The following is a 12229-nucleotide window of genomic DNA, read 5'->3' on the forward strand; positions in this document are numbered from 1 at the left end:
GGAGATGACCCTGGGGCCGCCCCCCCGGAGTCGCTTCCCGGAAGGTGTGAGGCAGAGAGGGGGCACGGGGAGTCTCCTTGGTCTTGAATTAGGGGGTTCCGGAGGTTTTTGAAAGGTGCCGGAGCAAGGTGGGTGCTGCAGGGCGCTGCCATGACAGGTGTGAGGAGGGAGACGGGCAGACGCTGCCGGCAGACAAAGCCCGGGGGGCCGGGGGCCCCGGCTCGCCCACCACCTGCCCCCACGCAGCAGACAGGCATTCTGTGCCCTGCCCGGCCCCGGGGGCGCTCGGGTCCTCCTGAGCAGTGGACTGGCAGTGCCCAGTGGGGCCTATTTGTAGGGTTCCTCGTCCGGCGGTTGCAGGCGGCGCCCCCTCTCTGAGTGCCCCGGTTAGGGTGGTCGTGGTGCCAACGCCGGGACGACTGGGCCTGATCTTCGCCTTCCAGGGGAGCTTTCCGGGTTTTCCTTTCCCTTTCCCCACACACGGCCCCCCTGAGGGGACCAAGCGTCGCTGAACTTGAAGTCATGACGCTCCCGTCAGCGTTCCGGGAGGCGGACCTGCCTGAGCCGCAGCGGGGACACGGCGCCGGCCGCCCTGAGACGAAAAATTAAGGGAGCAGAAGGTCGCTCCAGCCGAGAGGGCCTGGGGTAACTGACACGGTGTGTGTGCTTGGGTCCCTGAGTTATTGAAAAATAACGGCAACGACTCATCAACAACACATCCCGAAGCTGCACTGCGCACCGGGTGGGGGCTGCGGCCGCCGGTGGAGCGGGGTTCCGCGGCCTCTCCTGGGGGCGCAGAGAGGCGCCTCGCAGGGGCCGGGCACAGCTTGCAGGAAGGACACACAGACCTTGTCGGGCAGACTCAGTCCACTGCTGGCTATGATCTCAGACAGGATTTCCTCTCTTCTTCTGGTCTCGTCTGCCTTCTCCTTCATGAAGTACCTGGGTATGGGGATGTCCAGCTGTTGCTGCAGAAGGGAAGGACAAACAACAGCGCATTTTGGTCATCGGGCCAGGACTCCCGGCGTTCAGAGCACACAGTAGGGCCGATCGCTGCAGAGAGACTCACGCTACCGCCACCCTCATGTAAGAGACAACGGGGAAGAGAATTTCTTTTTGCTAAGGAGACACGAATAAAGGCAAAAGGAAGAAAGGTAGTCACGACAGTCAAACTCCAGCGATTCCCACCGTCGGGCCTTGGCCCACCGCTGTAATGTACTGAGTTTCCCCAGAGGAATAGATTCCTCCCTACCCGAAACGACACTGCCAGCGAGGACGCGGCTCAGCTGCGGAGATCGCTGACTTAGAAGCCTGACAGGTTTTCACTGTCATCCTCAACGGCTGGTGTGTAAATGGTCCCATGTTTCTAAACATACGGTTTTATTTTTACCTAAATGACTCCATTGCAAAAATTTACAAAATCAATTTGTTTTATTTGGAAACTTATTTTTTATATGATAATGTAAACACCGGTGCTTCACGGGTGCTCATTATTAAAGATTTCAAACCAAAGGCGGCCAGAGGGGTATCTGCCAGGCCAGCTTCAAAAGTCCTGCGTGTGGAAGTGTCCACCGAGGATGGGGCGGGCTCTGGGCCACCCCACAGAGGGGCCTCATTCTAAATAACCTTTTAGATACGCTTGGCAGTTGCTGGTAGCCAGCTGACTGGAGAAAGCGAAGGTTCTGGTCCCTGGGGTCAGCCCCCCACTATCCCTCATTCCGGTGTGACTCCCATGCCCTCCCTGCAATCCAGGGAATTCTGACAGGCCTTCCCCGAAGTAAGCATAAAGGGGTGCTTCTTCAGAACTTGGTGTGACAGTGTCCCCAGGACTTTGGGGAAGTGGCAATAGCTTTTGGAACCAAAACTTTCTTAGGCCACAGGAGTGTTTGGGGTTCCCTGAGGATGAGCTTCCAGGGTCCAGCGGGTAAGTGTGGCCTGGGGGTGGGGGCGCTCAGAGGAGAATGATTCCATTGACTACTATGATTGTATCTACTAATACACACGTTCAAGCGTTGTCCTTTTTAACTTAAGACAAAACTGTGCTCACCTGGCTCCACTGGGCCCATTTAGGGTCACAGTTTTACAGCTAGAATCTCGGGGGCGTGGAAACAGACATGGAGAATGGAAGGGGGAAGGCAGCTCTGTCGCCCCTGGCGTGTGGCGGGTCCATGCCCATGCCTGCTGCAGATGGAGGGGGGAGTTTCTTTCCATTTCTAGGGGGTAGAATCAAGGAACTTCCAGTGGCATGGACGCTCCCGTGCCCTTACATGTTTCTCTACATTTGAGAACCTGATGATGGGAGACCCCTGGGTGGCAGGTCACAAAAATAGTCCAGTTCAGCCAAAAGGGGTCAGTAAAGGGGATTTGAGACCTCCAGGGGTGGCTCTGGTGAGCGGAGGCCCAGCTACTGCAGTGCAGGCGCCTAACCGACCCTGCTCTCCTGTCCCTGGTTCAGAATCTCTTGGGAGGACTGGGCCGTGCAGCTGCCACGGTGCCCCTCTCCTGCAACCACACAGCCACGGTCAGGGGCTCAGGACAGGCAGAACAGCTGGCTGACTGACAGAACAGGCGCTGAGGCTCTGGGACAGCCACTGAGGCCCAGACACAGAGGCTGCTGGCCAGTTGGGCTTCCACCGTGACCACAGAGGGCGGGAGGGCAGCAGGGCGCAGGGGAGCGCCCTCCTCTGGTGTCTGACACTCCAAGGCACATTTGGACACATCCGAGTCAGTCTCCAAGCAAAGCTTCATCCAGCCTGCAGGCCGCTCAGCAGGAGGAAGACAGAGGCTTCCTTCGTAACAGGGAGCAGCGGTAGGGCCTGCTGCTGGAAACCCAGAGGGCTTGTGCCACAGGATACTGGCGAAAGGGGAAGCCCACTCCATGCCCAGAGGCCTGGGCAGACACACAGTGACACGACCTCCGCCACCTAAGGGCCCCCCAGCCTCCAGGGCTGTGCGAGCATGGGCCCCAAGCCTGCGGCAGTGACCCTCACCCAGGGCGCTCTGGTCCGACGGGAGGGCTGGGTTTCTACTTTAATACAGCAAATAGCCAGTAAATGTGTCTAGAAAGCCTGTGGGATATTGGCAACAGCCCTGCAGAGCTTATTAAAAACAGAAAGAAACAAATAAGAAGACAAAAAACCCAAGCACTCACAGGAACCAGCTTTAAATCCTGCAAGATGTCATCAAAATAATGAAACTCAGTTAACTCCAGTTCGACCATCTCGTTCTTCAGCTCCAGGATGCGGCCCATCACCCCATCCAGTATCTTCCGGATGAGCACGCGCTTCTGAGGCTGGACTATCTGGTCGTAGACGTGCTCCATGCTTCTGAAGATCTGCACATATTTGATGTAGAAGGTGGCCAGCATTTGGAAGATGAAAACTTGATTGCTATGTGGTTCTAGCACCTTCTGAGACTCTTTGACGAGCAAAGAGCTGAGGGCTTCCTGGGTCTGATGCCACATCTCATTATACATCCTGAGGGAAGACAGAAGTTAGATAATCCAGTGAGCAAAAGAGGCTCTGGGACGCACACCCATGGGGCATCTGTATAGCAAAGTCTACAACTCACCAGCAGAGGGGAACCGAGAACACTGTGTGTGGCTCTGAGCCCCCCGAGTTCTGTTTGGGGGGTGCATGTGGTCTGTGCACTGGCTGCTGTTACTATTATTGAATAAACAGCTGGAAGAGTTTAAAAGCCTTTCTACTAATGATACAGGCTGGTTCCTCACCGTAACCGTCATGTAACGGGAACGTAACCACATTATACCCACTCAGAAGATGAAGTTGACCAGATCGCCGACTGATTTCTCCACAGGCTCAGCTGGTGCGTATAAACTGGAACAACCACTCTGGAGAGTAACCCAGCACTGCCTCGTAGGTGGCGCCCTGCTCCTGTCTGTCCGAACACCCTAAGTGATGCTCCCCCTCCACAGCCCCAGCAAGGCCATCTCAGGCCATGGTTCCCAGGCCAACAGGCCCACCAGCATGCCCTGACCGGATGCAGGTCAGGCTTTCCCCCTTTTTATATCTGGCACTAAGATTTTAAAATGGACCAATCAAGTTCAAGTTCACGTCATTAGTTAATTATTTGGATTGAAAAATGAGCTGACTAGTGCTAAATTGGTCCAATCAGACGCTTAGGATTGAAAATCGTCCAATCACGGGAGTGCAAACTGGTCCAACCACTATGGAGAGCTGTGTGGAGATTTCTGGACCTACTAAACATAGAACTTCCATATGATCCAGCAATTCCACTCCTAGGTATTTACCCAAAGGACACAGAAACATCAATCCCAAAGAGCACCTGCACCCCTATGTTTGTAGCAGCACTGTTTACAATAGCTAAGCTTTGGAAACAACCCAAATGCCCAAAAATAGATGACTGGATCAAGAAGATGTGGTCCATATCCACCATGGAATATTACTCAGCATTCAAAAAAGATAAACACATGCCATTTGCAGCAACATGGATGGCGCTGGAAGGGATCATCCTCAGCGAAATAAGCCAGAAAGAAAAAGAAAAATACCAGATGGTCTCACTCATAGCAGGAATCTAGAAAACTTAAATAAGGGACCAGGAAAAGGAATAACTATAAGAAAGTGAAAATCAAAATCAACAAACAACTATGAACCAGAGACACTCTATGGGGGGTAGAGGGTGGGAGGGGAGGGATTGGGGTCGAAATAAGGGGGTTGCAATTGTGCAACTGTATGGGGAATATAAAAATAAAATTTATTATTAAAAAAAAAAAGAAAATCGTCCAATCAGGCTTGTACAGTGGGAGACCCTGAAGGGGACAAAAGGCAGAGCAGGAGTCAGCCTGAGGAATGTGCAGCCGGCCTCTGGAGAGAAGGCAGAGTCCTCAGACCACCTTCGAAGAAGAAGTCAACAGCCAGGCCAGGAAGAGGAAGCATTCCTCGGGCCACTTTCCAAGAAGGATTCTGCTCCCACCCTCTGAATAGAGATGCAGCAGGTGCCGCCCTCCGTGGCACTCACCGGGCCGCTAGGCTCCGCAGCTCCCTACACCTCCACCCCTCTGGAAACCTTTGCAGAGAGGAGGCTGCTGCACCTGCCCCCGGCCCTGCCTCTGACATCCCCCGCAAGGAGCGTCATCGCCGAGCTGACCCAGCCTCTGGGTGTCTGACCTCCTCCTGGCGGTGGAGTCCGCTGCTGTCTGGTTTGGTGCCCGGCCCTGCCTGAACACTTGGCTGTGGGCCGACCTGTGCCCACCTTGGGCACCGTCCCTTGGCACTCTTTAGCTCTCTTTTATGAGTCTTTTGAACCATGTCAGGTCTGGGCATCTACAAGTTCTCTTCCTTAAATGCACGTGCACATGCTCTGTTTGCACGTTGGCCTATCTTCTGCTCATTGTGGGGGAGGGCAGCTCTTCTGTTACCTGGGACAGCCATTGCTTGTCTAACTACAAAGCTGTTTTCTCACCGCTGTGGGGGCAGTGGCCACTTTCCCTCTGCTCCTGTCCAGGCCAGGAAGAGTAAGGCTGCCCCCGATTCACATGGGGCCTGGGGGCCCCGCAGTACTCCTGAAGGGCCTGATCCTCACAGGAACTGCACCCCAGAGCACGCTGCCCATTCCCTGGCCGGCACCTGGCGGGGCCGCCTCAGCCAGCCTGCTCGCACTCTGGTCCTGGTGCAGATTGTCAACTTGGATGGAAATAATTCAATTTTTTTTATTTTTCAATTTAAAATATTTTATTTTATACCTTAATATTATACTGTTAATAATAGGTAACATCAATGCATTATACTGTAAAATAAATTTTCAATTATCATTAATATCTTGTCTTTAAGTAAAATTCTAAAATAAATGAACACTTAAAATTATTTCATCTATCATTTTTATGTGCTTGAGCACAGATGAGAGCTTTTCATCTTTTTGTGCCAAAAATTAAAAGCTTCTCTGGATGTGAAAACCCCTTTAGGTTATGATGATGATGATGATGGTGGTCATGATGGTGGTAGTGGTGGTGATGGTGGTGCCGATGGTGATGGTGGTGCTGCTGGGGATGAGGATGGTGCTGCCGGTGGTGGTGGTAGTTTATGTCATGTCAGCCGCAGTTCTAAGTCCTGTGTGACAGGCATTATTCCTATTACTCTCGTTTACAGATGAGGAAACGGAAGTTATTGCCCCAGATGGCGCTCTCTGAATCTGCCTCCAGGCAGCCTGCCCCAGAGTTCATGCTCCGAACAGCTAAACTTTCTCGCCTCCTGTTCATCAAGATGGAAGCAAATGAGGGCTGACGAGTCACGTGGCTCGGGGTGACACATGCCACAGGAAAGATTTATAGTGAAAACAAAGCTTTTTTCTCCTCCACCACCCCCACCCCTGCTCCCCACTGGGTGTGAATAATGAATATTACTTCTGGCGCTCGGTCTATTGGGTTCAAGTACCAGATTTTTCAAAACCTAGCAGTATTTTCAAAACATGTCTCGTGAGAGAGCTCCCCGTAGACAGCTTTACTGTAAAGAGAACTCATTCCCGGACCCCGAGGATTCTCGAGAATTCCACTTAGTCCAGGCATCTCACTCCTCCGAGAAAACAACGAACAGGCCAGGCCCGTTACCAGGAGCAGCTCCTTAAAAGGGCAATAACCACAACCACCACCTCCTCTTCTGTTCAAAGGACCCCTGACCACAGAAGACACAGCCACGCGTGCCACTAGGCTCCCCAAAGACTCCCAGGGAACAGAAGCACCAAAGCTCGCTCCGCTGCAAAGCGGGTCGGGGCGTGGGGCCTCCGCCCGTCGGGACAGGCTCCCAGACATGACAGGCTTGTGTTCAGAGCGCGGGTCTGAGACTCCGCTCGGCCAGCAGACGCGGCACCAGAGGAGGGCGCCCTGACCTCTGGCCGGGAGCAGGGGGTTGGGGGGTGGTCGTCACAGGAATCCTGAGGGTCACGGTGAGGGAGGCCGTCCTCGGTACAGACCCGGGACAGCGGGACGGCGGTAAGGCCCGCAGAGGCCAGCAGAGGCTCAAGGAGAGTGTCTGGCACAGGCCTGCTCAAAACACCAGGCCCACTGGGAAGGGCAGGCCAAGGGCCTCTCTCAAAACGCCGAAAACCAGAGACCAAAGCTGTTTCAGTGGAGGAAACCCTCGAAATATGCCCTGGCAAGCAGGAGTGACCAAGAGTGAAGCCGGGATAACAGGGATTACAGGAAAAGGTTGAAAAAACTGCTCGCGAGTGAAATGACGGCAAAATCCAAGGAAATCAGTCACAGAAACACCAGCCGTCGCCCGGCACGGCGTGTCTGTAAGACGCAGCTAACACCCACAGAGGCAAACGGGGAGGAAAGGAGCCCCCAGCGGGAACGACGCAGCAGGCGGGCCGGGAGTTAGGCGCACGGCCCGGCTGAGCTGGAGGCAGCGCCAGGCTCGGGGCGGCCGGCGTGGAGAGACGAGGCGGGGTGTGGACTCTGGGGGCTGGCAGGCAGCGCCCACGCCGCGGGGCCGGGAAGAAGGCACCGAAGACTACGGAGAAATCAAGTCCTAACTCCTGAGCGTGGGGGCGGAGCCGGCGATGACAGAGAGGAAGGGCCGCCCGGGCTTCAAAGCACCAAGGACTGCGGCGCCCCGCAGGGGGCTGCCCCAGGGCCGGTGACCCGCATCCCTCCTAGAAGACCACCGGGAGCAAGGGGCCTGGGGTAGGGCGGCTGCACCCGGGGCCCGTTCAGGGCGCTTCCACAAAGGGTCAAAGAAACAGGGTTCCCTCCAGGCTGGGGGGAGGCGGGGAGGTGACTCCTAGCTGGGGCTTTTGGCCAAAGACTGCCCTGGTGGCTTGCGCCTTCCCGGCCTCGGGGCCTGGCCACCCGGCTGCAGCTCTTTCTCCCTCCCCTCCCTCCCTCTGTCTTTCTGGGGACACTTGTTGGTCGCAGAGAAATGCTAAGCGGCTGCGCCCCCTCGCCAGTCCCCGCACCCACATCTTTCCCTGCGCACTGACGTGGGCTTCGGGCCTCTGCCACTCAGACACCCCACGAGTCACCGCCCGCTGGCGAGACCCCGCCACCCGGGCTGCCAGGGGCCTGGCCAGCATGCCCTCGCCAGGTCAGCGCCCCGCTCCAGGTGAGCCCCACCCCATCGGGCTGTGGAGGGCGGTGTCGGCGCCCTTAGAGGGAGCAGTGCCCGGAAGATGACTCCCGGGCAGGCGGCCAGTGGCTCTCCTGGCACGAGCGTTGCTGACGCCTAATACACCAGCATCAACCCAGCCCCGTGTGCACAGATCACGGTGTCAGCACATCCCTGCCGTGCAGGCCTCGACTTTCCTTGAGCCCAGAACATCACTCCAGAAAACACCTCGGCCCCCGGCAACCGCCCCTGCTCCCTGCCACCCCCACCCCTGCCAGGCCCTCACCTGTCTGACTTCCGTATTTATTTGCCTCTTCTGACATTTCCCAGGATGGAATCGCACAAGGGAGGCCTCTGAGGCTGGCGCTGCTCAGCCAACAAAGCATCACCCCTTCGCTCGACCCCAGCCCCCAGCCGGCACCAGCTCCTTCTTGCCTTTATCCGGGGGGTGGAGTCCAGGCTGCCTCCTGCTTCCTTGCCCAGCTGCTCAGCACAAACTGACTTCGCAAAACCTCGTGTCATGGGTCTGCCTGCGCAGGGGAGTCGAGCCGGTTGAGGGGTGACCCTTCACCGAGCAGGAAGTCCCCAAGTTCATCTGTGTCGGCGCATTTCCTTTTGATAGCTCCGTTCAGGGCCAGCATCCGCCCCCCTCGGACCCATTCCTGGGAAGGGCCGTGGGCAGGCGGCGCCCCCTGTCAGCTGGGCGCACGGGCTGCGTGTGCTCACGCGTGGAGGCGTGCTTCCTTCCATGCCCCCCTCCCCGCAGGGCCAGCCGGGTGTTAAGGGTCAGCACGCTCCGCCTGAGCGCAGGACCCGCCCCCAGGATGCCGGTCGGTCTCGCCTTGCCCCCATCCCCCACTCTGGCAAATCTGGACAATGCCACCTGCCCGGACCCCCCAAAGCATGACCGTGGGGTGAAATAACAGATGTGAAGGCGTCCTTGAAAACTTAAATGCGCCAGGGAAGAGGCAGGAGCATTTATCCAGGAAGCTGCTTGGTTTTTGTAGGCACAAGGCCGGTCCCAGATGAGCCTGTGACCAAGAAAAGCTAAGGGTTTCCAAGTCGGGGCGGGGGCAGGGGGTGGAGACGGCCAGGCGGTGGTGGCAGGATGGGCACTCAGCAGGCTACAGGAGAGTCCTGGAGCCCTCGGCGGCCTTCGCAGGCTGTTACTGAGCTTCCCCATGTGGTGCAGCAGGCAGGGGTCACGCAGGCAGGGGTGCCAGAGCGTCCGGAGGCCTCCAAGCCCCGGGCCAGTCTTCACTCTGGGCTTCTCCAGCTTCTTTCTCCCCTGCTCTCTCTCTCCTGCCTCTGCTTCTCTTGGCCAGTATCTCAATGCTGAGCCCCGGCCCGCAGACGTGACCACCACAGCTTAAAGCAATGTAACAACCGCAGGCGCCCCAGCAGGCAGGGCCTCCTACTGGCAGGAGGAGAAAAGCCTGGAAATCATTCACCCTCAGCGGCTGGCCTGGAGCTGGGAGGGGGTGCAGGAGGGGGTATGGGCAGGGCCCGAATGGTCACACGTCGTGTACTGAGACGGGAACACTCTCGCACACCGTGGGAACTCGCCCCAAGTTATCCTACGCACGGCAAAACCTTCAGCTTCTTGCCGTGACATCTGGCTGCTACCCTCCCCTGAATATTCCCCTGGCCCTGAGGGAGGGGACCCTCCCTGGGAACGCAGCCCCCCTGCAGCCCTCTGCTCCCTTCTCCCCAGCCCTGCAACCACCGGTGTTCTCCGTGGCCAGGTGTCTCCTTGCTTCCCACTGCCACCTCTAGAACATTCTCCCGTCCAACCCATGGCCGAGCTTTGCACCACTTTTCACCCAGTCTCTCTCCAGGTGGTGCCATCGACCCTCTGCCCCACCTCGCCCTGCGGGACACTGACCCGTCTCTACCCACACCTTCGCCGCCTCCTCCTGGCTGATAAGCCCCCTGGGCTCCTCCACCTGAAGCTGCCACGACCCCTCCGCTGGCCCCCCCCGCCCCCGCAAGCCTGCTGCCGCCTCCCTCAGGCGTCCTGCTTCTGCGGCCCGGCCGCTGCAGTCAGCAAGCAAAAGACACGGTTGCTTCTTCTCTCCACCTGGGCGCCCCTGCCACGGTGCACGATGGCCACGCTGCTGTGTCCACCCCGTCCACGTGCTCCCACGCCACGCGACTGACTCCTGCCAAGGAAGGTCAAGGCCTCCTCCGGCCCCACAGGCGGAGTCCACGGTCGGTTCTCGGTCTCTGACTCACCCAGCGGCGTCTACGGCGCCTCCCTCCTCCAGGAGAGTCTTTCTCCCCGGGGGTTCGGGGCTACCATCCGCCTCACCCTTGTCTCTCCACCGCCCTCGCCTGCCCCTGCTCTCGGGTGAAAGCGGCGGAGCCCCTGGAGCCGCCTCTCGGCCCCGACACTCCAAGCCGGGGAAGCCGCCCGCAAGGTCAGGGGCACGTTGGCATTTGTCAGCACCTGCGATCTTCTCCGAGGGACACGAGAAACGATGTGGCCTCCATCTCCTTCCCCGCCCAGTAACAGTTTTTATTTAATATTTTACAGCTTTTTAGTGTGGCGAACTGCTCGTAACACCTACTGGCTTTGCTATTTTAAACAACGTCCGTATCTTCCCCCCCAGCAGTTACCTCTCCCGCCCCCTCGCTGGCAGCGTCCCCGCCCGCACCCCCGGCCGCTCGGGACACACTTCACTGCGTCCAGGGCCCGCCAGGGAAGGGCCAGTCTCCGTGTGTGTCCTCTGGCTGCTGCCTGCACGCCCTCCCCAGCCCGGGCCCACCTGCCTGAGCGTCCTCGCCTCGGGGAGGCCCCTTCTCCATCCAGCCCCCACCTGCGGGGCGCCCCCAGGTGTCTCTGATACACAGACCCCTCTTCAAGCTGCCTGCCGGGTGCCCGGCACGTTCCAAACTTGCTACGTCCCCAGCCGGACGGACCTCCCGCCCCGACCCTCCAGCAGCCCCGCCGGGCGCACCTGCCTGCCCAGGGCGCGGGGCGTTGAGGCCGCGGGCAGGGCCTGGCACAGCTGCCCGAGCGCGGACCCGGCGCCCGCCGTCCTCGCTGCGAAACCCGAGGTGCCGCGAGCAGCTCCTGCGGCCGGGCGGGCGCGAGAGCCGCTGCGCGTCGGGCCCTGGGCCCGCGGCCGCGGCTGGGCACGGTGCCCCTGGGTGGCCCTGCGGGTGCCCCTGCGGGGGCCGCGGGTCCAGCGGGGTGGGACCAGACCTGGGGTTCCCGCAGAGCCCCCCAGGGGCCCCTGAGCAGCGGCACCGCCTGCGCGCGGGAGGGGACACCCGGGCCGGGCGCAGGGGGCGGGGTGCGAGGGGAGCGGGGCCCCTGAGCGCAGGACACCCCGCTCGCCGGAGCAGACACGTTCTCCCGAGGAGCATCTTTATTTGCTAAAATGTGAGAAGGGGCGCGGGCAGCGGAGGACAGAGGCGCGGCGGGCGGGTTGGGTCTGTCCCGGGACGCCCCCCAGGCCAGGGCGCGGCGCCCCCACTCACGCGTTCGACATGACGGCTCGGCTCCCTCTTCCCTCGCGCACGGGGCTGGCGGCGCCTCCGCGGGCCGGGGCTGCGGGGGCCGGGGGTCCTCGAGGGGCGGCTCGGGCTGTGCCCACTGGCAGGGGCTGGGGCTCCGGAGCGCGGGCAGGGCGGGGGGCGAGAGCTCCTGTCGAGACCCGCGGGCCGTCACCTTGCGGGGCAGACGCGGGGCGCAGCCTAGCAACGGGATGGGACGCTGCGCGGCGCCGTTCCACCCCCACCCGCGCGCTCCCGCCCGGCGCGCAGCGCCCGCGGTCTCCAGGGCAACGGCCGGACGCCCGGGGGGAGGGGGACGCGCGCCCTGGGAGCCTGGGGCAGGAGTGGCTGAGCGTCCGGGCGGGCCCTCCCTCGGCCCATCCCACTAGGGCTCGGGAGCGCGCACAGCACAGCGGAGGCGCTGCCCCGCGGCGTCCCCGGGATGACAGCTGGAAGCGCCTGGGCCGAGCGGCGAGGCCCTCGCTGGGGCTTCCCTCAGGGCCTGCTCCCTTCGCCCGGGCGCGCCCTTGGGAGAGCCGCTGGCAGGGGCATCACCCGCGCGCCCCGCAGGACCGTGTCCACACCGAGTGCCCGGGAGCCACCCCCGGGCGGCCGCATGGGAAGGACAGAAGGCTCACCAGCCCCTC

At 59.9% G+C, this 12229-nt stretch overlaps 1 protein-coding gene across 1 annotated transcript in view; it reads right to left on the reverse strand.

Moving 5' to 3' along the window:
* Positions 1-11594, reverse strand: part of IQCA1 (IQ motif containing with AAA domain 1) — a 112141-nt gene extending 100547 nt beyond the window's left edge. Inside the window, exons 1-3 of the mRNA XM_054700178.1 lie at positions 11568-11594; positions 3152-3476; positions 849-968 (exon numbers count right to left, since the gene is read on the reverse strand). Of these exons, the coding sequence (XP_054556153.1) occupies positions 849-968; positions 3152-3476; positions 11568-11578 (456 nt within the window). The 5' untranslated portion in view covers positions 11579-11594. The remainder of the gene's footprint in view (positions 1-848; positions 969-3151; positions 3477-11567) is intronic.
* Between the last annotated feature and the right edge of the window lie 635 nt (positions 11595-12229).

The sequence above is a fragment of the Talpa occidentalis genome, unplaced genomic scaffold (genome assembly GCF_014898055.3).
Source record: "Talpa occidentalis isolate TD23 unplaced genomic scaffold, MPIMG_talOcc4v2.1 talOcc4.3, whole genome shotgun sequence".
NCBI lineage: Eukaryota > Metazoa > Chordata > Mammalia > Eulipotyphla > Talpidae > Talpa > Talpa occidentalis.